General features: G+C 48.8%; 1 protein-coding gene across 11 annotated transcripts in view; it reads left to right on the top strand.

The window, feature by feature from the left end:
- RGS6 (regulator of G protein signaling 6) overlaps positions 1–24,353 on the top strand; it is a 499,587-nt gene that overhangs the window by 433,299 nt on the left and 41,935 nt on the right. For all 11 annotated transcript variants that reach the window (XM_036011726.1, XM_036011712.1, XM_036011731.1 and 8 more), the window contains 3 exons: positions 6,111–6,221; positions 14,004–14,129; positions 20,948–21,134. In XM_036011726.1, coding sequence (XP_035867619.1) covers positions 6,111–6,221; positions 14,004–14,129; positions 20,948–21,134 — 424 coding nt within the window. The remainder of the gene's footprint in view (positions 1–6,110; positions 6,222–14,003; positions 14,130–20,947; positions 21,135–24,353) is intronic.

A 24,353-nucleotide genomic window follows, 5' to 3' on the forward strand; every position in this document is an offset into this window, starting at 1 on the left:
TCCCCAAAATAATCCAACGATCGAGAAAAGTGTTAATTACCTTGGTTGAGCAACACTGTAATCCCCTGGGGTATGAAGCTTTGCTACCTGTCTACAGCTTCCCAGTGGATTAAGCTCAGTGTCTGGTTCCTTTGCTCCCCTTTCCTTGCTAAAGCCCTACAATAACACTTGGGGTGTGAGGAAAGAGCCTGAACCAGTCAGCACTAGGGAGGCCCACACAGGCTGGCGTGCTGATAAGGGAGGAGACACGGCCATAGTGAGGCGGGGGAGCCAAGCAGGGTCCATTGTTCATTTGTTTTCTTGCTGTAAGGGGGGCCCCACCTGGCGCCATCTCACTTTGCTTGAGAGGCTACTCACCTTGAAGAGATTATTCCAACAACCACTCTTCCCTCCCCAGTTTGAAACGTTCATGTGTCTCTGCCTAGCAGAAAGTGGATTTTATTCCCAGCAGCAATAGCAGGCAACTTTTCAATGTGACACAAGGGTTTTTCATTAGAGTCACCAGGAAACTCCCGACAGAGAGGAGGAGGGAGAGGAGTGGGTGTCAGCAGGAGATAAAGCAGCCTGGAGCCTTGGTCTGCTGCGGGTTGTGCCGGGTGGGGGGCAGGGAGGTGGCACTGGCAGCTGGCCTTGGGTGCAGACTGCTCAGCCCCCCAGAGGTGAAAGCTGAGCTATCTCAGGTGGGCACACACATCCCCATGCAGGACCTGGCTTCCTGGCCTGCTTCAGGTGAGCCATGGTAATTAGCCAGAAGCCATCAGGGAAGAGGCCTCATCCCCCTGAGAACAAGTCCACCCCACTTTTCACTTTAGTCCCCTGGGCACTGATGTGGGGACAGGTGGGAGTGCCAATGGTTGTGAAAGTCCAGTCCAGTCCTAAAAAGGCAAGCGTCAGGGTTGGGTCAAAGGGTGCTGCCCGACCCAGTCAGGAAGGGAATAAAGGAACTCTGCAAACTAAAGGGGCAGGACAGAACAGTTTAGGGGTGGGTGTGGAGCCAGCCATTGGGTTTGGATCCTCCCTCTGTAAAGGGGACAGAGCAATAATACTTAGCTTACAGGGTTAATGAGTTAGCCCATGGCAAGAGCTTGGTCCAGTCCTTGGCACTAACCACACATACCATGAATGTAAGTGATGATTATTATTATCCAGTGTGGGGCTAAACAGTACTTGGAAAGGAACAAGTTCAAGGGCATGAGACAGAATGAACTGGGTGTGTGGTGTTCTGAGGAACAGACGAAGGGCAGGCTGAGGAGTGAGGCTGGACCTACAGGTGGCAGCTCTGTGCCAGTGTGGCTCTTCCCTCCCTCTTTCTTCCCAGTCTCCTAAACAGAGAGCCCTGCCCTGCACACAGCCTAAGGCTGGCCCTGCCGTCCACATGTCTGTCCCCCTTGGCTGCCTCCTATGGCACCAATAATGTGGTGCCTTTGGGAAGGGGGAGGCCATGCATGAAGAGGCTGGCTCTTCATAGATTTTCTGTAGTCCACTCAGTTTCAGCTATTCTGCCCCATTGTCCCCAGAAGTGGTTAAATGTTTCAGAAATGCCAACATCCTGGCAACCAAACTACATTTCCTAGGCTGCCTTTTATAGCTGGAAACAACAGTACAAAAGCCATTCTGAGGTGTTACCTAATTTTTGCTTCAGGAAGTACGGTCCCTGCACACACAAATGAATTCTCCAGATAAATAACACTTAACACCTTCAGCTTTTTATTGGCACTCTTGTAAATGAGAATCTGTCTTCACTGCGGTTCATGCATTTGCCTTCTTGAAGAAAGGACACACATTTCAGTTAATTTTCTGAATGGCTCAGGGTCAGTGTTCTTACACTGTGCTTTAAAATTCTGTGGGTGTTCAGGGTCTTAAAAGTGCCACAAACTGCTTCCCCTTCCCCCCGGCCCCAGGCCATTATGTCCTTTGAGTCTCTGTTTCTGCTTTTTAGTTGTTGGATTGTATTCTTGTTCCTGTCAACCTACTTGTCTCCAGTAGCCCTTCCTGCTCCCTTAGCAACTCCCATCACCAATCTGTGGCAAACCATGTGTAGCAGGTAGCTATTGCTGCATAACAAAACACCTCAAAAAATGTAGTGGCTTCAAACAACAGGCAACGTATTGCTGCTCACATGTCTCTGTGCCAGCTGCCTCTGCTGGGCTCCCCCAGGTGTCCACGTGCAGCTGTGCATTGGGTAGGCAGCCCGGTGATGTTGGCTGGGCTGTCCTGCATGTTTGGCTTCAGCTGGTTTAGAATGACCTCAGCTGGGACAACTGGGCTCACACAGTCTCCTATCCTCCAGCAGGCTAGTTACACTTGTTCACATGGGGGCAGCAGGATTCCAAGAGACAGAGCAAAAGCATGTCCAGGTTCTTAAAGCTTGGAACTGGCACTCAGTCACTTCTGCTGCACTTTATTGGCTAAAGCAAGTGACAAGCCGAGACCAGATTCCAGGGCTAGGGAAACAGACTTCATTTTCTTTACATTGATCTACCACACTCGGAAATCAAATAACCAAGTTCCTTAGCCTTAATCCCAACACAAGAGTCTTCACTGAGAGATCCTCTCTTACGTATACCAGACGATGAGCCTTGAGGCACAGAGCTGATTTCACTGTGGAAAGAGGCCCTTTTGCTCACGCGTCTCACTATGTTCTCTCAACAATTTAAGTTGTCCAGTAAAAGAGGTCTTACTCTTCTTCGTGAGAGTCCTCGAGGAGCCCCTTCTTTACTCACCCAAGACTTACAGCACGGGACCAACCAACTCTGAGGATGCAAACATCTACATTTCAGTTCCAGATGTTCTGGAAAGTCTCCGTGTTTGCTGGGTGTCCCCAGAGACTTCTGCCCACCTGCAGTGGCCCTGCAGGAATCACCCCAGACTGCCACACATGGAGATACCAAGCTGTGTCCTTGTACGTCTGCTCCGGTGCTCGGCTCATCCTCACCCTTCCCGGGGAGCATCTGCGCCTCACCGCTGACGGCTGAATTGATTTTTTATCATCATCTTGCCCGCCTCAAGATTGCTGCTGCTCCCTGAAATAGGATGCCGTTTCCTCCTCTGCCTCCTGACCCTCTGTGATCATGAAATGTAATTAATAAAATGAGATAAGACAGCAAGGGACTGCGGTGCCCTAAGGGTCTATTAAAAACCTGCTAAGGTGATAGAAGTCTGTGAACTTAATGTCTAATGATAGTTTCAGGGAAGGGCAAAAAACAGGAGCTAAGGAGGTCATTATAACTTTACTTTTATGGGATTCAGAGACTGCAGCGTTCTTGCTCCTCTTTTCTCCCAGCCCATCGTAGGTGACAGAATAGAAAATAGCAGAGGTAACATTACAGCCAAGGTGATTGCCTTCAGACGGTGCTCTAGGAGGGCTGCTACACCTGGCCTAGCATATGCTCTTCTTTCCAAGGGGCTGAATTCACCTTCCCGTCCCTCGCTCATCCTGAGATTCTCTATTGAATATATTGTCTCTGACTGACCTGCAATTAAGAGTTCTTTCTTTATAGTCTCTCTCCTGCCTCACCCTCTACGAAGTGAAAAACAAATTCGATTAATGAATTCATGAGAGCTAAACTTCCTTCTTTCCTCTCTGCAATGCTGCTCTGCTTTTCATTTCCCTTTCTCATTGGACCCCCTTCCTGCCTGTTTTTCTTTTTCAATCCTCATCCAAGGACATGCTTATTGATTTTAGAAAGAGGGGAAAGAAGAGAAGAGAGAAGGAGAGAAACATCAATGCAAGGGAGAAATGTCAGTCGGTTGCCTCTCTCGTATGTGCCCTGACTGGAGACCAAATCTGGAACCCAGGCATGTGTCCTGACCAGGAATCAGACCCCTAACCTTTCAGTTAATTGGATGATGCTCCAACCAACTAAGCCACAGTGGAATAGAGTCATATGCACTCATTTAAGAATTGACTATGGCTGCTTTTGTGCACACACAAAAAAAGCTGAGTAGTTGCAACAGACACCATCTGGCCCTCAACGCCTAAAATGTTTATTATCTGGGTCTTCCAGAAAAAGCTTGCCTACCCTGCTCTAGAGAAAACTATATGTCCCCAGAGGAAAGCAGCCAGATCCCTCATTTTAAGCTCTAGTGGAAAGGCTGGCCAGCCACCCAGTGACCCAACGATGAAACCTATGAGTGAGCTTGTTCTGTACACACACACACACACACACACACACACGTATACACAGAGTCTCCAAACAGGTTTTAGTACCTCACTCTTAAGCACAAATGGCTGTCCACTGGTTTCCCAGATACTCAAGAAAAACCCCAACGTGAAGAAGTGAATCAAAACAAACAAAAGAAGCAACTTGGAGGAACCAAAAACTACTGAAGAAACTGAAAATAAAAATATAGAATAGTATCCTCAGAAGTATGAGAAGAAGTTCCATCCATAAAACGAGAACCAGATACTATGATAAAGAAGAATGAACTCTGGAAACTTATGGAAAACTCTGGAAACTCTGGAAGAAAATGATGGCTCAAATAAAACAATAAAGAGAAAGTTTGGAAGAACTGTCAAACAAAAAGACAAAAATATGAAAAATGGGAAGGAAAATTAGATTATCAATTAAAGATGTCTAGGATGTAACTAAAAAGAATTATAGAAAGGAAAAATAAATGGTGTGACACTAGCAAAGAAGTAATGTTTATGGGAAATATATTGTATATTGTCCTTAGCTCAGCGAACCAAAAACAACCAGCAAGGGTAGTGGCGAAATTTCAGAACACTACAACATTAAAGAGAAGATTCTAAGTTTCCAAAGAGAAAAGAAACTGTTTAGAATCAAAATGGATCCAGACTTCTCAATAGTAACCCTGGAAGGGGGTTGGGGGAGAGAGAGAGAGAGGGAAGGAGAGAGGAGAAAAGATCAATGCCTTCAAAATTTGGACAGAGCGTTTTTAACCTTGGGTTCCAATGACCAACACTATAATTCTTAGGAAACTATTAAAGGATGTGCTTCAACACGACGAGGGAATAAAAGCAATAGACAGACATGGAATCCAGGAAACAAGGGCTTCAGCACAAACATGAGGGAAGTCCCAGGATGAGGATTTTGCATGAAGCCTGTAGAGCAAACAGTCCAGATTGGAGCAAGAGGTTCAACACTTCAGGGACAGGGAAATAGAACTGACTGGTTACCTGACGTGTTTAAGATACGGAAAAATTACTGCTAGATGTTTCACAGATTTGTAAGAACACTTGAATAAGTAATGTGTTGCTTTGCTCAGCAGTAAACGACTAGTACAGTACTGTGGATACTTACGATTGATTTAACAAAAATTGTTATATGTCTATGTGGAGGATCATGGGAGTAAACAGTAGGAGAATTGGGAATTAGTGAGCAGAAAGTTAAATGTTCATCTAAAATTGATGATGAAGAACAGGTATAAAAACATATAATTTAAAAATACACAGGTAAATGCTAAAAGAAACAGAAGGGTGGAAAGTGGATGCCCCTGTGAGAAGGGACAGAGGGAAATAAAAGCATCGCTACTACTTTTTTTGTACATGAAAATCGCTCGGTATTATTTTATTGTTTTAACTATATCCATGCATTTTGATCAAGTTTTGCTTACAAAGATTATGTGGCTATTTAAATTATAACCAGAAAAACTAAGTTGTTGTTTTTTTTTGGAGAAAAATGCTTATAATATATTAACTCCTGTGGCCTGCCAGGACTTTAACATCTTTTCAAGCTGGGAGTGCTGGGCTGAGAGCCTGGAGGAACCGTGGCATCCTCTGTGTGTCCCAGATGCCTGGAGATCCGCAGGCTGTGTCCTCAGAGAGCAGTGTGCAGGCGGGTGTGGACCAGCGCATCAGTAAGGCTAGCGTAGCCAGGGAGGGAGGCCCCCAGGTTCGGGGCAACAGGAAGTGGGAAAAAGACACAAAGCTCATCTGTGTGCTGTGACTGCAGTCATGCAAAAACAGTGTGTTCAAATGAGAGGGGACAAAGGCAAATGAAGCAGTCCAGTTTGTCAGAAGTGGGAGTGGTAGTAATTTTTTCCTTTTCATTTAGAAGCATGATAAGACTGCTAGAATGTTTGTGTGAGACAGAATAGAAGTTTTTGCAGGAAACCGGTGGCATTCTTTGCTCTGCTTCCCCGTGCAGCTTAATTGCTTACACGGAGCAGTATGTGGAATACGACCCCTTGATAACGCCGGCCGAGCCATCCAATCCCTGGATCAGTGACGACACCACTTTATGGGACATGGAGAAGAGGTAAAACTAAAAATAATTTTAATAATAATAATATTTGGGAGTGGGAGAGATGTGGAAAACAATCAGGAGATCGTAAGATTACATGACCCCCTATCTTAATTTGACTTCATCACTTCAATGAAACCCCTCAAGTACCACCCCCACTAAGTTCTGCTTACTTGTGGGTTTTGCCTCCTGATAGTTTGGTTTCTACACGGACCCTTGTGCCTTCCCTCTGCCCTCTCTCTGACCTTTTGGATATCATAACAGGGACAGTCCCTCACATTTCTTAGCTCTGATTGCCAGAGGATAAGAATCTATTGACCAAATAGTTATATATATATAAATAATAATATTATTTATAATATTATTATTTATAATATTATGTTATATATAATTTTATATATATATAAAACTCCCTACCCTGCCTACCCTGCTCTAGAGTATATATATACTCCATATATATATGGCAGTAGCAACAGTAGTAGTGTGTGTCTTACATGGAATCCCGCAATAAGCAAACATTATTATTCTCCCCATTGAACAGATGAGGAAACTGGAGCACAGAGGAGTTAGTGAACTTGCTCAAGGTCACACAGTGAGTAGGTGGCAGAGTTAGTATTGGACCCAGAGAGAGGGCACCAGAGCCGAGGTTTTCATCGCTGCTCCTTGGGAGTCACCTGCAGGGGTGACTCCATCCAGGAGCTTCTCACCGCGAGGGAAGCCAGTGTGTTTTCTCGCCTGCTGGGGAACCGGCGTCCAGAGGGACCGGGGCCACATTCCCAGTCACAGAAGGAAACGCACAGACGAGCTTGCTGAGGCGCACCTGGGCCCCGGGGCCCCCGGTCCCTCGTTTCTCTATATCTCCCTCCCTCACTTTCACTCTTGCTCTTTTTCTGGATTCTGTTGTTAAAATGGAAAAACTTTATAAAAGGTTGTAAAAGGCATAGGTGCTTATTACAGCGGTTTAAACTACTCAGACATACACAGTGAAGGAAGTTCTCTCCTCCTCCAACCCATTCTCACTTTCTAGAGAGAACTTTGTTCAGAGCTGATGCCATGGCTCCCAAACTGCACCAGAGCACCCTGAGCCACTGCGGGGACCTCGCAGGGTTACCACAGGACAATCTCAGTCTTTGAGGGAAGCTCAATGATGCATGACGTATGGCGGACACTGCACAAGCTGCTAGTTAAGGTCCTACACCATTTCCAACGTTAGGTCCCCTTCCATCCCCTCCAGCGGTGTCATATCTTCGTAAATCTGGGCTTTCAGAGCGGTTGGCAATGATGAAAGCAAGCACTGTACAAACATCAGCGTGGAACCGGAACCAAGGGTGATAGGGTCCAATCCGATTCCAAAGGTTAAGAAGACGTGCCGTGCTCAACAGCTCACGTGTGTCTGGTTAAGAAGACATGCCGTGCTCAACAGCTCACGTGTGTCTGTTTAAGAATGAAGTAAATATCTTCATTGTCCTGCCAATGTATAGGCACCTCATATAGCTACTCACTTGTTAGAAAATAAATACATACCAAGTTCTTTGGACCCGACTTTTTAATAAATAAACATGCCCTAGGCCGTTCCTTCTAATCTGATCCAAGAACTTAAATCTTTTTTAACTCCGGATGTTTTCTTCCCATCTTTTAAATCACTGCTATGCCTTTTTTCCATTCTGTCTTCTCTTTTCAGGAAGTCCTTGTGTAGGAATCGCGGGGCCCCTGGCATGGAGCAACTGTATCTCTTATCTGTACTCTATTACCCTTTCTATTCTACACTCAAGGATAGAATTCCTTGAATTACTCTTCAGAGTCACCAGTTTTATTTTCAGTGATGTCCATTCTGTGATGTTTACACTTGAATGAGTGTTTCTTTCCCCGCTGAGTGTCGGGAGGGGTGATGACAATCTTGCTTTTCATTTCCAGGAATTCTTCCTCTTTCCTGGACTCCTTCCTCTCAGTAGTCTCTCTGATGTTTATCTCCTTGCATCCCCCTGAGGGTGGGATACAGAATTTTTTTCTGTATTTCTCTCCTCAATTTCTGCAGCTTAGCCTACTTCCCAGGGGGTCGCTGATCAGCGAAGTGTTGTTTCTCGTCCTTATTCCATTGCTGCAGTCACTGTTCAGAGCAGATCCATCCTTTCGTTTACCCAGAAACTGGGGAGACTGCAGGTTTTCACAAATGAAGGTCTTCGCTTTCCGCTCTGGCTATGTATTTGACTCAGCTGGGGCATTTCCGGGGAAAAAAAATACCATTGCCCAGTTTCCTCCCTGGACCAATTAAATCAGAATTTAAATCAGAAGTGAGGCACTGCTATTTTTTTTTATATCTCCCCAAGTGATTCTCGTGTGCAGCCCTGGTCCAGATAGACTATGCCAGTTGCTGGTGAGGGTTCCCTCAGCAATTGTGGGGGTTACTGGTTCTCAAAACACAGGGTGGTCAGAATCACCTAGGATGCTAATTAAAAATACAGCTGCCCTTGGAGTGGTTCTGGGTATCTGTGGTTTCAGCAAACTTTATAGGCACTTCTGAGGCACAGCACAATTGGAAAATTCTGGGTGTGGTTTACAGAGTTCCCCTCCCCAGCAAGCTCTCCCCTGAGCAGTTCTCGTGACTTCCCTGAGTATATTAACGGGAGGACACAGGTAATCTCTCTCGAGGTTCCTCTCCAGGTCCTGGCTATGCAGGTCCAAGAACAGGCTGAAAGACTGGGTCCTCTCTCAGAGTGGACACTGGTGGCTACATGGGGTCCATGAGTAGTAGACCCCACCTTCCCTTAATGACATCCCTGCAGCCAAGCGCTCTGCCCCCAGGCCCTGATGGGGTTTCTGACGTTCTTCAGTTTCCTCTGCACAGTGTCCCCCCAGTGAGTCCACTCTCTCTCCTGCTGAGGGACCTTAGGGAACCCGGTCAGATCTGCAGAAGCCGAGAGAAAACAGGACAAAGCTGGCATGTCTTCAGAAGTCTCCCTGCTTTGCCGAGGTGCCTTCTCCCCCTGTATCTGCTGTTCCACACCTAGGTCACAGCAGCACCACCTGGCTTTAGTGCTGTGCTAAAAGCTGGCCAGAAAACACTCCCCCTTTGTTTCAGAGACCCTCTCTGCCATGGGGAGACCGTGGTCCTCAGTTTCTGAGTATCTTCCACCTGCCCCCTGTCCGATGCCCACCGACAGCTCCTACCTTCAGTTCTACCGCTCGGAGCCTGGGGTTGTCCCAGGCTTCTGTTGGGGACACCCAGCAACTTTCTTCTCAGACAGACCCGCTGAAATTAGAAGCAGCCCTCAATCAGTTGTCACCAGTTCAGCTCATCTGTGTCATCCCTTCCTGGGATTTCTCATAGTTGGTCATCTGCTCATAGAAAGTTTCTTTACCTTGACATACTATGGTTTTCTGGTTCATTTTGTTTGGTTCCACTGAACGCCAGACTCCTGCCTGTCCTCTATTCCCGGTCCACTTCCCCAGATCGGCACAGGGCTGTCTCCTCTTCTCGTTCAAGTCTCACTCAGCACTGGTGTCCCTTCCTCAGAAAGGTCTTCTGTGGCCACCTAATCTAGAGTGGCCACCCCATCCGTCCACTCATTCTGTACCACAACCTTTCCTCCTGGTTCTCTTTCCAAATAGCACTTAAAATTATTTTAGCGCCGTCACTTAGGTCTGGCACTCAGCAGGCACTCAAAAAGTATAGGCTGAATGGAGGATAGACAGAGTAGTGACTCTTTCTTTGGCCACTTCATTGGTATTTGGGAAAGGAGGGAGAGGTAAGTACATGAACTTGATTCACCGTGATAACGCTGGGATTCCCTCCTTCTTTCTTGAAAGTCAACAAAGAAGCATGTGATAGTTTGGGGAAATGGTGGTCACCTGACCTGTTGGTTTATTCCAATCTGTCAGCACTTTGTCCCCAGGAGGGTGCTACCTGCCCCTACAAGTGGTGCTCTGGTCGCTCTTACTGTTCTGTCCACCTTCGAGCAGAATCGGGTCATTTAGCTACAAGTGAAAATGAGGAGACGCTGTGGAGACCTGTTTCTTCTCCCAGGCAGATGTTCTCAGCCACTCAAGTGCTGGCAGTGGCCAGAGACTGTCCCTGGAGGAGCACAGTTGGGGATCCGTGCCAATGTCCCGCTTCAGCCAAGAGATGGTTCCTGTCCATGGAACAAAGGCCCATGATGACCTGTAACATAAGCCAGTTTTCCTTAGTTTAATGCAGTGACTCTATTTTGAGAACCTACTATGGGCTATGTTCTGAGTTGGGAGATCAGCAAAATGAAAGACGAACTCCTACTCAGAACCACCTGTCTTTGCTGTGTGTTGGTTCGGGCTGCCCAGTGGGAGTCAGGAATTTGGTGAGATCAGTGGGCACGGAGGACAAATAAGAGTTAGGAAAAGACATCCAGCTGGCAATTAGAAAACACTCTCAGGATAAGGACACGTCACTCACATCACTGTACACACTCCTTACTGATTTCCTCTTCCTGTTGAACGCGCTGTGTGAAAAGCACTGCGGTGAGTACAAAGGCACAGGAGACGTGGTCTCTGCCCACGAAGAGCTCACACAACTGGAGAGACAATGACATAAATCCTTGAAATGCTGAATGATGATATAAAACTATCATAAAAACATGTCATAAGGAAGCACTTCTGCACAATGGATGGAAATAAAAGGAGCTGTGAGTTCCAGGGAGTATTCGTTTGAGTTGGGCCGAGGAAAATTTATTGTGCTAGTCACCTGGGGATGAATGTCCAGAGGGATTTTAATTTTCCAAATCATTTTGTAACCACAGAGACCATTCAGTAGTAGCAACATGTTCAAATCTGATCTTGAACCGTAAAGGGGATGATGTTTGGAAATATTCAAGTAGTGCAGGCAACACACATACAGAGACATTTACCCAAGAATCTTTTAATAGAATAGGTTCCAATGGCCAAATGTGCTAGAAAGAAAAAGGAGCAGAGGTGGGGCATCTAGGTGAGGGAAAACGGTTGACTGTGAATAATGGATATTCAAGGGAACCCACATGTTCTGGGTTGAACAGTGCCGCCCAAAAACTCATGTCCTTCCCAGAACCTCAGACTGGGACTTTATTGGAAAATAGAGCTGTTGTAGATGCATTTAGCTAAGATGAGGCCGTACTGGAATAGGGCAGGCTCCTACTCCCATGTAACTGGTGTCTTTGTATGAGGAGAAATCAGAGACACAGACACACAGGGAGAACACCATGTGACAAAGGAGACCGAGATTGGAGCGATGCACCTGCAAGCCAAGGAGTGCTAGGTATTGCTGGCAACACCAGAATCTAACAGAAAGCCACGGAACAGATTCTCCCCAGGGGCTTTCAGAGAGGGGTGACGCTGCCAGCACCTTTACTTCAGACTTCTAGCCTCCAGAGCTGTGAGAGAATCATTTTCTCCTATTTTACACCACCCTGTTGGTCGGTACTTTGTTGCAGTAACCCTAGGAAACCACTGCACCAGGGCATCCTGTCTCTCCAGACCTCCTTGTTTCTGCTGAAGGCCGCTGTCCTTGCAGCTTTCTGGATGTCCCAACCTCTGTCCTAGGCCTCTGAGTCTCCATCTAGCATGACAACCCAAACTTTTGGCCCACTCCAAAATTCTGGCCCTTCTCCCACCCCTGCCACCCCCAATGAATCTGGAGGAGTGAATGAGGAATCTTAGGTTGGGTACCAGAAAGTAGTGACACCAATGGTGGATATGTGTCCAAGAGGCAATCACAACAAACACTGAGAGACTCTCCATACCTGGTGTCCGGGCACAGCCTTTGATCGGGGTGTAGCTGCCACCAGCAGTCTCTGCAGAACCCTGCCACCTTGACTGGCAAAGAGCAGGTGGCTGAGCCCATTCCAGGTGACAGCATGACCCTGGAAGAAAGAGACAATATCCCATAACTCTCTGGGGCTTACATTTGCTGTTAGCCTCAAGCCCAGGGGATTTCTTTGTCTCCTGGAGCTCAATCAAGTGGGATTGGCTCTGTGACTTGAGTTTGACAGAATCCAGGACCCATCATCTTGGTTCATTGTAGAAAGCCCAGCTTGGTGCTTTGGAAGGGATTTTTCATGGAATTCCCCACTGGTTCACCTGGTGGATTTAGTCTTCTACTGGGACTCCGCTGGGCTAAGCTGGAGATGGAGAGCAGTAGCACAGGAGCTTCCTGAGCCCGAGCACGTAGTCTCAGACTTAGAATGTCCCTGCCTGCTGCTGGTTACATCTAACGGTGCAGACATAGAAGGGCTGGCCTTGAGTCACGTAACTCCACAGCTGTGCTTTCCAATAGAGTAGCCGCTAGCCACATGTGGCCACTTAAATTTAAACTTTCATTCTTTAAAATTAAGTATTCAGTTTCCTTTTCACACGGCCCGCATATCAAGTTCTCAAGAGCTCCCCGTGGCTAGAGGCGACCATGTGGGAGGTCGCAGACAAAGACTATTCCCGTCGTCACCGAAGGTTCTTTGGGGCAGCCCTGGTCTAGAGCTACTTATTTTTCCAAACCTTTCAACACACATGTTTTTGTTTTCCTTTACTAAGCGTAATTTTCTAAGATAAATATTGAGACTATGTCAACTCCCTAACACAGGGAAATGATTTCATTTACTTAATGTCCATTAGAAATAATAAAACCTATGTGTTGATTTTTAAAAGAGGAAAAATAAGTATTGCTATACCAATGCCTCCTAGAATTTAATGGGCTCTGAACTCACCCAGGGTCCTATTAAACCGTGCATGCTGACTCCCCCATCTGAGCTGGGGTCCGACGTCCCCCGTGCAGATCCACAGACTTCTCCTTGCCTGGAGGCTACAGCGTGTGACTTGTGAGCTAGGGCCCTGTTGCTGCTTGGAGGGTCAGGGGAATAAACACAGCAAGTGAAGTGTAAATGGAGAGACAGAAGCTGAAAGAAACATTTGCATCTTCCAATACCCAAAGAATAAGACCACCAAGCCCCCCACTCACCCCCCGCATTGGTCCGAGGAGGGCCACTGGATGTGACTGCCACACCACAGAGTTACAGGTAGGAGCTGCACTCGGAGCCGCACCATCTGGACTTGGGTCTTGACTCCCTCACTTTCTTGGGTGTCCTTGGGAAAATTATCACTAGGCCTCAGTTTCCCTATCTGTCACGTGGGGATAGTGCTAGTACATGTTTCACAGAGTACTTGTGAGGACTCCGTGAGTTAACAGACAGTGAAATGCCTAGAATCTCATAAACACTGTGCAGGTTCAGCCAATAAACGAACACAACATTCTGCTTCTACACACGCAAGCAGGTTTTGGCGTGGATGAGTTGTTTCCTTTCTGACCAGCGGGAGGTCACTTGGGTCCAAAGAAGACCCTGAGTCTCCCCTGTGGATTGAGGAAGGGGTATGAGGTGAGGACGACATCTCTGATGAAGGGTCGGATTCACAAGGCATCCTCAGTTATAACAACAACAAAAAGTAAAAAGTGACGGAGTCCAGTGTTGAGCCCAGAACTGACCAGAATGGTCCAGGGACGCCGAGTAGGGGAGGGGGGCCGTTATAGTTGCGACAGACAGGAGCCGCTGGGCACGGCTGCTGGTGACCGTAGCCTAAATGTCCTCCTTAAAGAGACTTCTTACCATCAGCTGATGTTGGTGTGCAGAAGTCTGCATGTAGAGTTTGTACAGGTTTTATGGAATTTATCACTTAAATTTGTGGAATTTCCCATTGGCATGTGGCAGCAAAATAGATTTGACTTGCTAGAGAGAATGTGACACAGGTTCTTGCCTGGTATTGATCCTTTTTTAAACCTTTGTTTCCCCCCCCACCCACCCCCAAAAGCAAAGAGCCCAGCCAGCAGCGAGTCAAGAGGTGGGGCTTCTCGTTTGATGAGATGCTGAAGGACCAGGTGGGGCGGGAGCAGTTTCTGCGATTCCTGGAGTCCGAGTTCAGCTCAGAAAACCTCAGGTAAATCTCTCGGAAGTCTGAGCTGTGTGCAGGGTGTGTGCGAATGAATTTGCATGACCAGCCTCTCTTTCTGCCTCCCCTTTTCAGTCAAATGTTATGTTCAAACTCAGATGCCGGCTAATCTGGCCAAGGTGGACATGGAGACGAACAAAGTTTATGTGCAGCTTTGCGGTCACCGTGTTAGTGCTTACCAACACCAGCATTTATTGTTCTTTAAGCCCCAATGACATTTCTTCAAGTTACTGGGCGCACATCTCCCATAGCAGGGAAATAGTCAAATGGACTTGGCGACTCCACCCTTTAACTAAAACCACGGAGCCAGGGGGTTTCAGCCCGAAAGACGGCTCAGGTGCCCTCTCCTTCACAACCCCCAAGTCCGGGGTCCTGAATATTTAACGGGCCAACCAGAAAAAAATGGGATGTGTGGTCTTGTTTCAGAATTTCAAAAAGCAAGAATAATAAACACCACGCAATAACTGCAGACACAGCTGTAAAAGCCAAATAAAATGTGCTTTTCTTTGGGGGGGAATTCTGTCAGCTCTCGTGGTGGTTATTCTGGTCACCTGATGCCAGTGAAACATCTGACCGTATCTGTTGGTCTATGACTCATCAGATAAGGGAAGGTGTATTCGTGTATTCATAATTACTGTTTGGCAGAAAAAATAAAGCTCTCAAAACGTGAGGTCCATCAAGAGAGGAAGGAAAGGGGGTGCATTAACAGGGAAAGGACCCGTGGTTGTGAAACATTGGAAACTTGTGGTTTACCCAGACTTTCGTTGTACTCTGTATAGATCAGAGACCTGCGGAATATGTAACTTAAAGACCCTTTAGGGGTGATGTTAGCCAACTGGTGACTTCTCAGTGGGGAAGTTGGAAATCTCTGGGTTTTTTCTTGGTACCACATTTTCTTTTATATGCAGGTTAATTCTCATCTTCCAATGGTATTTTGTTTTTCAGAAAGTGGCTTTATGAACTTTTCAAAATATTTTTGAACTTTTTAAAAAAGATTTTATTAGCCCAGGCTGGCGTAGCTCAGTGGATTGAGCTTGGGCTGGGAACCAAAGTGTCCCAGGTTCGATTCCCAGCCAGGGTACATGCCTGGGTTGCAGGCCACAGCCCCTAGCAACCTGCACATTGATGTTTCTCTCTCTCTCTCTATCTCCCTCCCTTCCCTCTCTAAAAATAATAAATAAATAAAATCTTTTTTAAAAAAGTTTTTATTTATTTATTTTTAGACAGAGGGGAAGGGAGGGAAAAAGAGAGGGAAGAAAACATTAATGTGTGGTTGCCTCTTGCATGCCCCCTACTGGGGAACCTGGCCCGCAACCCAGGCATGTGCCCTGACTGGGAATGGAACTGGGAACCCTTTGGTTTGCAGGCCAGCACTCAATCCACTGAGCCACACCAGCCAGGGCATTTTTGAACTTTTATAAGTCAGGGCACACACCGTGGGTAAGAAACTGCCCACTCCAGTGTTAATGTGCGAAGTCCCTATTATCTGCTCGGAGTGAGAGACCATGCCCATCCCTCACATGGGCCAAGTGGGCATGGGCATGTATTACACACCTGTGCCGCACCGAGCCCCGAGAGGGTTTGCTGAGGGAGGCAAGGGAGTCGAAATGCGTGATCTTCACCTGCAACAACTTGTAGGTCCTTGAGGAAAAAACACAAGCTATTAAATCACTACACTGAATCTAAACAAGTAAAAACTCTAAGAATCATCTTAGAAGTGTTCTTAAAAGGGAGGGAGGTGTGTAAGAGTAGAACACGCAGGATACCTACCGATAGATGAAAAAGGGAGAGGGCACGTTCTGAGCTGGACGACCCTGTGGGCCATGAAGTCCGGGGAGAACATGTAGATGCCAGTTACCTAACATCTTGATGCCCTTCTAGGAAGCGAGTGCCTACCACAAACCAGATAAGGCCGAGTATCGGATTTCAGGTTCTGGCAGGAGAGTTCTTTCCTCCTGCTGAGGCATTATGCTAAACACAGCTCAGAGCTTTGCTTCATTCCTAATCAGGTATTTGTGAGGGAAGGCTTGACTTCAGCAGGGTGGTGCTCAGACCAGCCTCGCAGGCTGTGCTGGACGTGGGTCCTGCTTAGGAGGCCGTGCCCTCTGTGGCCAGCATGAGGCATTAGGCAGCCTCTCTGCATGGCCACTTCAGCCCCAGGGCCCAAGCCAGCTTGGTCCCAGTGAGCCTCACAGATCCTGCTCCTGGCTCAGCACTGCTTTGCCTGCTCTAAGTGTAGCCTCGCCCACACGACGGCTCAGACCAGTTTTATACAATCAGACTGGTTTTATACAATGCGCATCATGTTTACAGCTGGAGTGCATGCAGGAAAGTGTCCTGCAGGGGTTCAGCGCCTGAGCCTGCCATCGCCTCTGGGCCTCCCCCAGCAACTTCCTCCCGTGCCAGGAGGGCCATGCTCAATCTGGGGCGAAAGAGTGTGTGGGGGCATGTGTGAGTGTGCCACTAACCAAGCTAAACGTGAATGCCCACATCCAGACTTAAGGAGGGTCCCCTCTGATCCATGTCGGAAGAGAGGACAAAGGACATATAGAACTGCCAGAGATGTACGGGACGGCCCAGGAGCTTCTGAAGTCCTCTCTGGAGGTCCGAATTCCACTTGGGCGACATTCAGTATAACTGGGTACATGGGGCGAAGCTCAGTTTCAGGTCACACAGCTTCAGGACCCTTCGGTCACTCATAACCAGGTGGGTTCCCACGGGATTCATTCCTTCAGCCGCAGATACTAGCTCAGTGCCTGTTGTGACCCCGGCCCGAGGACTCAGAGCTGACCTCGTCCAGGTGCACCTCCACTGCGGTCCCCGTGCAGGGGTCGGGGGTGTGCCTGAAGCTGTGCAATGTGGCACAGCTCAGGGATCCTGCCTGTCCGTGGTGTTGGCCATGCTGGGGTCGTGCCTTCTCCCCAGGCTTGGTCAAGATCCCAGGCACCTGGCACTGGAGCGTGGAAGGAAAAGAGAGAGAGAGACTGACCAGAACTCAGCTGGATGCAGGGCAAAGAGCCTCCGCGAGTCAGTCTCCCTGTGCCCCCTTCATCTCTCCAGCGAGAGGGAACTAAGATCCTTATATCTTTGCACCGCACCTGGAGTGCCAGCTGAGTGGCCACATGGTCGAATTTATATCAGAGCTTCAGAATGGAGAACAGAGGAGCTCCAAAGAGACACAAGAATGGCTGTCACAACAGCAAACAGTCACCCAGGCTCCTTTAAGGAAAGATGTCTATGGTACTCCAGTGTAAGCTGAAGTCCCCTCTGGCCACTTCTTGGGGAGTGAGCCTGTGAGCCGAGGGAGAGGCATCATTTCCAGGGCCCGTGGCGGGAAGACCAGCGCATTTTGTTGCAAATGGCACAGTATGTGACAGCACACTCTCTGTGGCACCAGGAGCTGAGCCCAGGGTCTGTTTGAACTGAGTGGCCCCCAGAGATAACTGTGTGCTTGGGGCCTTTGGAAGGCAGGTGGCCTCTCCTCCCCAAGGTGGGTGCCTCCCGGTCCTGAAGCGGGGACTTCCAGTGAGTTATCTGACGTTGCTCTTCTCCCTTCCCTGCGCATGTTCCCAGAAGGATGAGGGGAGGCCCCTGCCACCTTTGCCCTTCTCCACCTCTCCTGCGCAGATCTTTGATCTCCCCAGCTCCACGGCTTCTGCCACACAGCAGGGCACGAGTTAAAAATCAAAACCCGCAGCTACGAGCATCCCCCGTACATTTTTTATGAGCTGTGCCGCCTCCAGAGGGAACGGGGTTGTTCTTCTAACCTGCAGATTGATTATCCTGGTTCCGCAGAGTGTCAGCTGAGGGGAGAAGCAATTAAACACAGCACAGGGGAGTTGCCAGGTTTGCGTGGAGAGCCACCCCTCTCTGACGGGGGCCCCGAGTCCTGGAAGACCTCGAAAGGTTCACCAGGCCTGGTGGGATTCGCCACTAACCAAACACAAGATTAATTGGGACAAAGGTGCCTCATGCAGCACTGTGACAGTCTGTGGCATTTCAGCCACGGCCCGTGGCCCATAACTCAGTTTCCGTGGTGTGGTGCTGGCGGCCTCGCAGATGGGCCCAAACACACGGAGCCCAAGTTGGACCCCTTGTTCCTGAGTCTCCGTGGCCAGCAGAGGGCACAGAAAGCCTTCCTTTTGCGTGGAGTTCGCTATTTCTCTGCAAACAAACTAAAAGCTGGATTTTTCTAACCCGTGAAAACCCTAGTTTATGAAAGGCTGTGTGAGCTAGGAACGGAGGGGCTGCCCAGACCTCCTGGCAGGCTTGAGAGTGCTTTCCCCTGTTCCAGCCAGTCATGAGCTCATCGGCATCGCGCTGCTGCGGGAGCCAGCAAGTCCAGTCCACCGCTGCTCGGCCCAGTGGTGTGGAGCCCAGGCTCCCTCCCCCAACGCCCGCCGTCCGGCCTGCATTCCTGAGCCATGGACACTGGTCACATGCGGGCACACGGGCGGCCTGCCTGCGCTCTGATGACTCGGGCCAGTCAGGACAGGTGGTCTCCCTGATACCAGGGCGCCCGTGCGGACTGCCAGTCACAGCAGCCCTTCTGCTGCCCGCCACGGAGGCTTAGTGCAGGATGGCTGGCTTTGCCGCCACCGCCGCCGGCAGCCTCCTCCCTGCTGGCGTCCTCCCGGAGCAGAGATACCTGCAGGCTTCTGATAAGGACAGAAGCTGCACGAGCCCCCGTGGGCCTCCCAGCCGTTGGTAAACATGCAGAGGCGAGCTTCCAGGGCTCTTTCAGGGAGGCTGTGACCGGGCGGCCGGCGGCCCGGCTCAGGGCCCCAGCTCAGGCCCGAGGGCTCACAAGCAGCACACACACACCAAAGGCTGCTCTGAATCTCAAATTGACACAAAGCTTCTTCAAAGCCAGTGGTGGTGAGCACATGGGGGATGTCCGAATGCTGTTGTGACGGCATTTTTGCTGTCACCCGAGAGGGATGACACAGGTCATCTCCAAAGTACACAGGAGGCCGAGAGGGTCTCCATGTGTGCAGAGAGAGGAAACTACTGTCAGGGGATGTCATCCCTCCCCTGCCCCCTCCCCTTCTCTTCCTCTTCCTCCTCCACTTCCTTCTCACTCCGCATGCCCATTGTTTCACCGAACCTGAGCGTTTCCGACTTACACCTGGACGGGAAGTTCTTCAAAAGCACGTCGCATGTCCCTCCATCCACTCCGCATCCATTTTACAGGAAGGAGATGCCTGGAAAGACGCAATCCCTAGACAGCGGCATAGCCAGGATGGGGACAAAACTGGGCTTCCTTGTCTCTCTCGGCTCAGGGAAGTTATTAAGTCTCTTCTGCCTTCAACTCATGCTCTTCAAAATCACTGAGGGAACCATGACAGTTTCTTCAAGGAGGTTATTAGAATCCCAGATGGCACACCAGGGGAGAGAGTTGGAGCCCCCCCTCCCCCGTGCACACATGCACACATGCACACATGCATGCACCTGTCTTCTGCCTGTGGAAATGGAGCTGCATTACCTCAGTTGGCCACTAAGTGGTGCCTTTGGGCCACACACTTGGCTTCAAAGACAGGTCTCTGAACAGCAACAGAAAAAACATGCTTAACCTTTTAAAAAACAACAAGTACATCTTACTTTGGGTGAAATTCGATGACAGACTGAAAGCACTTTCCACCATGTTGTGTTTCAGGTTCTCTCATCTCTGCCCTTTCGTTGACTTGACTGTGTGATTCCCGTGGCTGTGGGAATCCTGTGGGGAAGGGCCAGGGGCTGTCCCCGTGTCTCACTGGTGGGGAAACTGGCCGTCCTGTTCACCGGGCACAGAGTGCACCGCCCACACCGGGGCCCTGCTGAAAGCCCTCCCCACGGCTGCCTTGGAAGCCGCCCTCAGGACCTGAGGAGCTGCGTGCGGTCTGAGCTTGGGCTCTGGTCGCTGCTGCTCCAGCAGGAAAAAGCTCGCGCCCAGCTCCCCCGAAGGCTGCTGCCGCGCTGACACAGAGGGATTTATGGCGCGCAGACATGGACGTGAACAGGAGGGTTTTCTCTCCGGCACTTCTGGGGAATCTTTTGGCAGAGGTTCCCCGCGGATGCCCCTTCAGCTTTATTGCAAATGAGCTCATCCTCGATCCACAGCCCTTTATTGAGTGCCAGCCACACGCAAACACCGTGCCGGACTCTGGTGCCGGGAATCAACTCATCTGCAACATGAATAGCTAGGTCCTTCCCGCTCAGGTGTTCTTTGTGATTCCAAGTTCTCTCTGTTTCTGTGCTCTTTCTTTCCTTTTGACGCCTCACACTGATCCCAACCAGATATGACAAAGGGACTCACCTTTGTCTGTGTCATGACGTCTCTGTGCAGCAGTGGTCCTCAGCCAGGGCTGGTCGCACCTCCCAGGGGACACTTGCCCATGTCTGGAAACATTGTGGGTTGTCACTACTTGGAGAGGGGTTGCCACTCACTGGTGCCTGGTGGGTCGAGGCCAAGGTTGCTGCTAAACATCCTAGATGCACAAGGCAGGCTCCACAATAAAAACTTATCCAGCCCAAATGGCAATAGTGCTGTGGCTGAGAGACCCTCACGTAGAAGGAGAGAGATCTCTTCCTGGTGATCAGAAGCACAGTGACCTTCCAACGTGCACTACTTGTCGGTTCTCCACGAGAGCGGAGCGCCACTTGTGTTTTCGGCTGTGCCTACAGTCTTTGTCACCTGAGCAGACACAGCAGGGAAGGCTGGAGGATGCAGCAGAATGGGTCTCCTGGGAAGCCAGTTCTGGGACCATGTCCAGCAGAGTCCAGACACTAAGTCCCCCGAAACCGACTGTCTTTATACTTCCACGCAGGTTCTGGTTGGCTGTCCAAGATCTCAAGAAACAACCCCTACAGGATGTGGCCAAGAGGGTGGAAGAAATCTGGCAAGAGTTCCTGTCTCCAGGGGCCCCAAGTGCCATCAACCTGGATTCTCACAGCTACGAGATAACCAGTCAAAACGTCAAGGACGGAGGGAGATACACATTCGAAGACGCCCAGGTTTGCTTAACTGCTTGAACGGTTCTATCAGAACATGTTCATTTGTCCACTCTACCACCCCACCCTGCAACACAAGTTCAAGGCCTTGCGTATAGTTAAAATTCCAGGTTTTATTATTTATAAGGGCATCAGTGGGAACCATTCCAGGTAGGTGCATGATGAAATTCCGGGAGTATTGTTTTCCTAGACTAATTACGTTATTACATAGAAAAGTACAATTATATGCATTATCTTTCCCAGGAAAACCTCAGTGTTTTACAAACTCTGAAGTCCCATAGTAAGTCAGTAGTGGAATCTATAACACAACATCATCTACATGGGTGCAGAGCTGACAGGGCCGTGGGTCAGGTCCACATCTAACCATGAAGCCCACCCTCATAACCACCACCCTACACTGAGTCTATTTCCAACTACAGTAATCCCCCTTTACCGTAAAGGCCCCCAAGACCCCCAGGGGATGCCTGAAACCACAGACAGGAGCAAATCCTATATATACTGTGTCTTTTCCTATACACACATACCTATGATAACGTTCAATTTATAAATGAGACACAGTAAGAGGTCAACAAAAATAACAATAATAAAACAGAAAAATTCTAACAATATACTATACTAAAAGTCATGAGAATGTGTGCTTATGCGAGCTCTCTCTCTCTCTCCAGCAAGTTTTATGTTTCTCAGTCCAACCTGTTACTGAATCTGTGTGACCGTCCCTTACTTGCAGCAAATGGCTTGGTGTCACTTGTACAATAGAGGGTTCTTTGCAGAAGTCTTTGCCTTGGCTCAGCACGTTGCCATAGTCTGGTGCACATCTTCTGTTGGTGCTCCACCGACAGACTGAATGCCTTTTCCATCTTAACTAAGCACTGCTTGCGCTCTGTGGCCGCACCTTTCACACACAGCTTGAGGTGCAACAGCCAAACAAGCCCGAATTTCTGTTTTCTTCTTCATAATTTCATGAGAGAAGATTCATTCTTACTGCAGATCTTAGCAACCTCAGCACAACAACCTTTTTCTTCACTTCTAAGGTGAGGAATTTCACCCCTTCCTTTAAAGGAAACGCTTTGCAGCTTCTCTTTGGCATGTCCAAATCACCAGCATCACCACTCTTTCGCTTTAGGGCCATTATTAAGTAAAATAAGGGTGACTTGTGCACAGGTGAGCACTGTAGGGCCAGGACAGCCGACCTGATAACCAACACAGCCACCGAGTGGCTCCCAGGCAGGGAGCTAGGTCTACCGCATGGAGATGATGGACAAAGGGATGACTCATGCCCCAGGTGGCAGGGAGAGAGACAGAGCAAGATCTCATCACACTGCTCAGGACAGTGACACTGTAACACCTATGAGCTGTTTATTTCTGGAATTTCCCATTTAACACTTTCGGACCATGGCTGACCACGGGTAACAAAACCTCGGAAAGTAAAACCGCAGAGAAGGCGGGGACTCCTGTAATGGCCATGGGAGGGCAAACTGCTCGCGTTCTCCACGGGACCCGGCAGGTGAGAGAAATCGAGAGAGCTGAGGAGATAGAGCAAACCCGTCTGCCCTGTCCCCGGCTGCAGGATGGTAGGAGGAAATCAAAGTTAGAGACCAGGAAGTAAGACACCGATTTGACATTTAATGTTCGAATGGCACCTCTCAGCCCTCACTTGCACTTTAGGGTGGATTGTGTGGCTTCTGTTTATCTCACCAGCCTCACTGGCAGCTGTGCCCTAATTGTGCCACAGAGTTAGGGGTCCCTCCTGGGGGCTTCCTTAAACCCTGGTGCTGTCCCCTTTGAGGCACTTCCTCCACTGGTGAAATTTTGCGAAATTACCCATTTCCTTGTTATCCCTCCCCCCTTCCCCGCACTGGGCTGTAATCTCCTAGAGGCAGGGGCTTTTGCCATTCTTTGCAGTATCATATCACATTGCACAAGGCCTGGAATATCAAGGTGCTCCCCAAACGGCAACCACATACAGCGGTCCCCCTTGTCTTCAGTTCCACTTTCCGCAGTGTCACTTACCCTCGGTCAGCTGCAGTCTGAAAATATTCAATGGGAAATCTCAAAAATCAACAATTCATAAGCTTTTTAAAAAAGTCTTTATTTATTTGTTTTTAGAGAGAGGGAAGGGAGGAAGAAAGAGATGTTGCCTCTCGCACATCCCTCTCTGGAGACCTGGCCTGCAACCCAGGCATGTTTCCTGACCAGGACTTGAACTGGCAATCTGTCTGTTTGCGGGACAATGCCCAACGCACTGAGCCACACCAGCAAGGCAACAATTCCTAAGTTTTAAATTGTGCACTGTTCTAAGAAGCACGATGAAATCTCATGCCACCCCACCCCCCTCCCCAACCTAGGACATGATTCATCCCTTTGTTCGGTGTATCCTTGCTACAGACACTCCCCATTCATTAGTCACTGAGTAGCTGTCCTCGGTTATCAGATAGACTGTCATGGTATCACAGTGCTTTTGTTCAAGTCACCCTTATTTTACTTAATAATGGCCCCAAAGTGCAAGAGTTGTGATGTTGGCAATTCAGCTATGCCAAAGAGAAGCCACAAGGTGACTCCTTTAAGGAAAAAGGTAAAAGTTCTCCACTTAATAAGGGAAGAAAAAACATAGTGTGCTGAGGTTGCTAAGATCTACAGTAAGAATGAATCTTCCATCCGTGAAATTGTGGAGAAGGAAAAAGAAATTCACGCTCATTTTGCTGTTGCACCTCTAGCTGCAAAATTTACAACCACAGTGCATGATGAGTGCTTAGTTAAGGTGGAAAAGGCATCACATTTGTGGGTGGGACATGAACAGAAAACATGTCCCAATGGATGGCAACCTGTTGCACCAGAAAGCATGAGTCTATACTAAGACTTCAGAAAGGGATCCCCCGAAACGAGTGACACCAAGCCATTTGCTGCAGGTAAGGGATGCTAACACAAATTCAGGAATAGGTTTGGGCTGAAAAATATAAAAACTACCTGGAGAGGCCACATCTGCAGATGAAGAAGCTGCTGCTGTATTTCCAACCGAGCTGAAGAAGTTGACTAGGATGTGTTCTTTACATGGTTGCAGACATCCGCTAGGGGTCTTGGAACACATACCTCCCCGCCCCCCGTCCATATGGGCAAGGGGACTACTGTGTTATCTAATTTAGGAAACTCAGAGGCACTGATGCAAACAGTGGCATGAAAACACAACCAGTGTCCCTTGTCATCTGGATTGGCCTTGCCATTTGC

Source organism: Phyllostomus discolor, chromosome 1 (assembly GCF_004126475.2).
Source record: "Phyllostomus discolor isolate MPI-MPIP mPhyDis1 chromosome 1, mPhyDis1.pri.v3, whole genome shotgun sequence".
NCBI lineage: Eukaryota > Metazoa > Chordata > Mammalia > Chiroptera > Phyllostomidae > Phyllostomus > Phyllostomus discolor.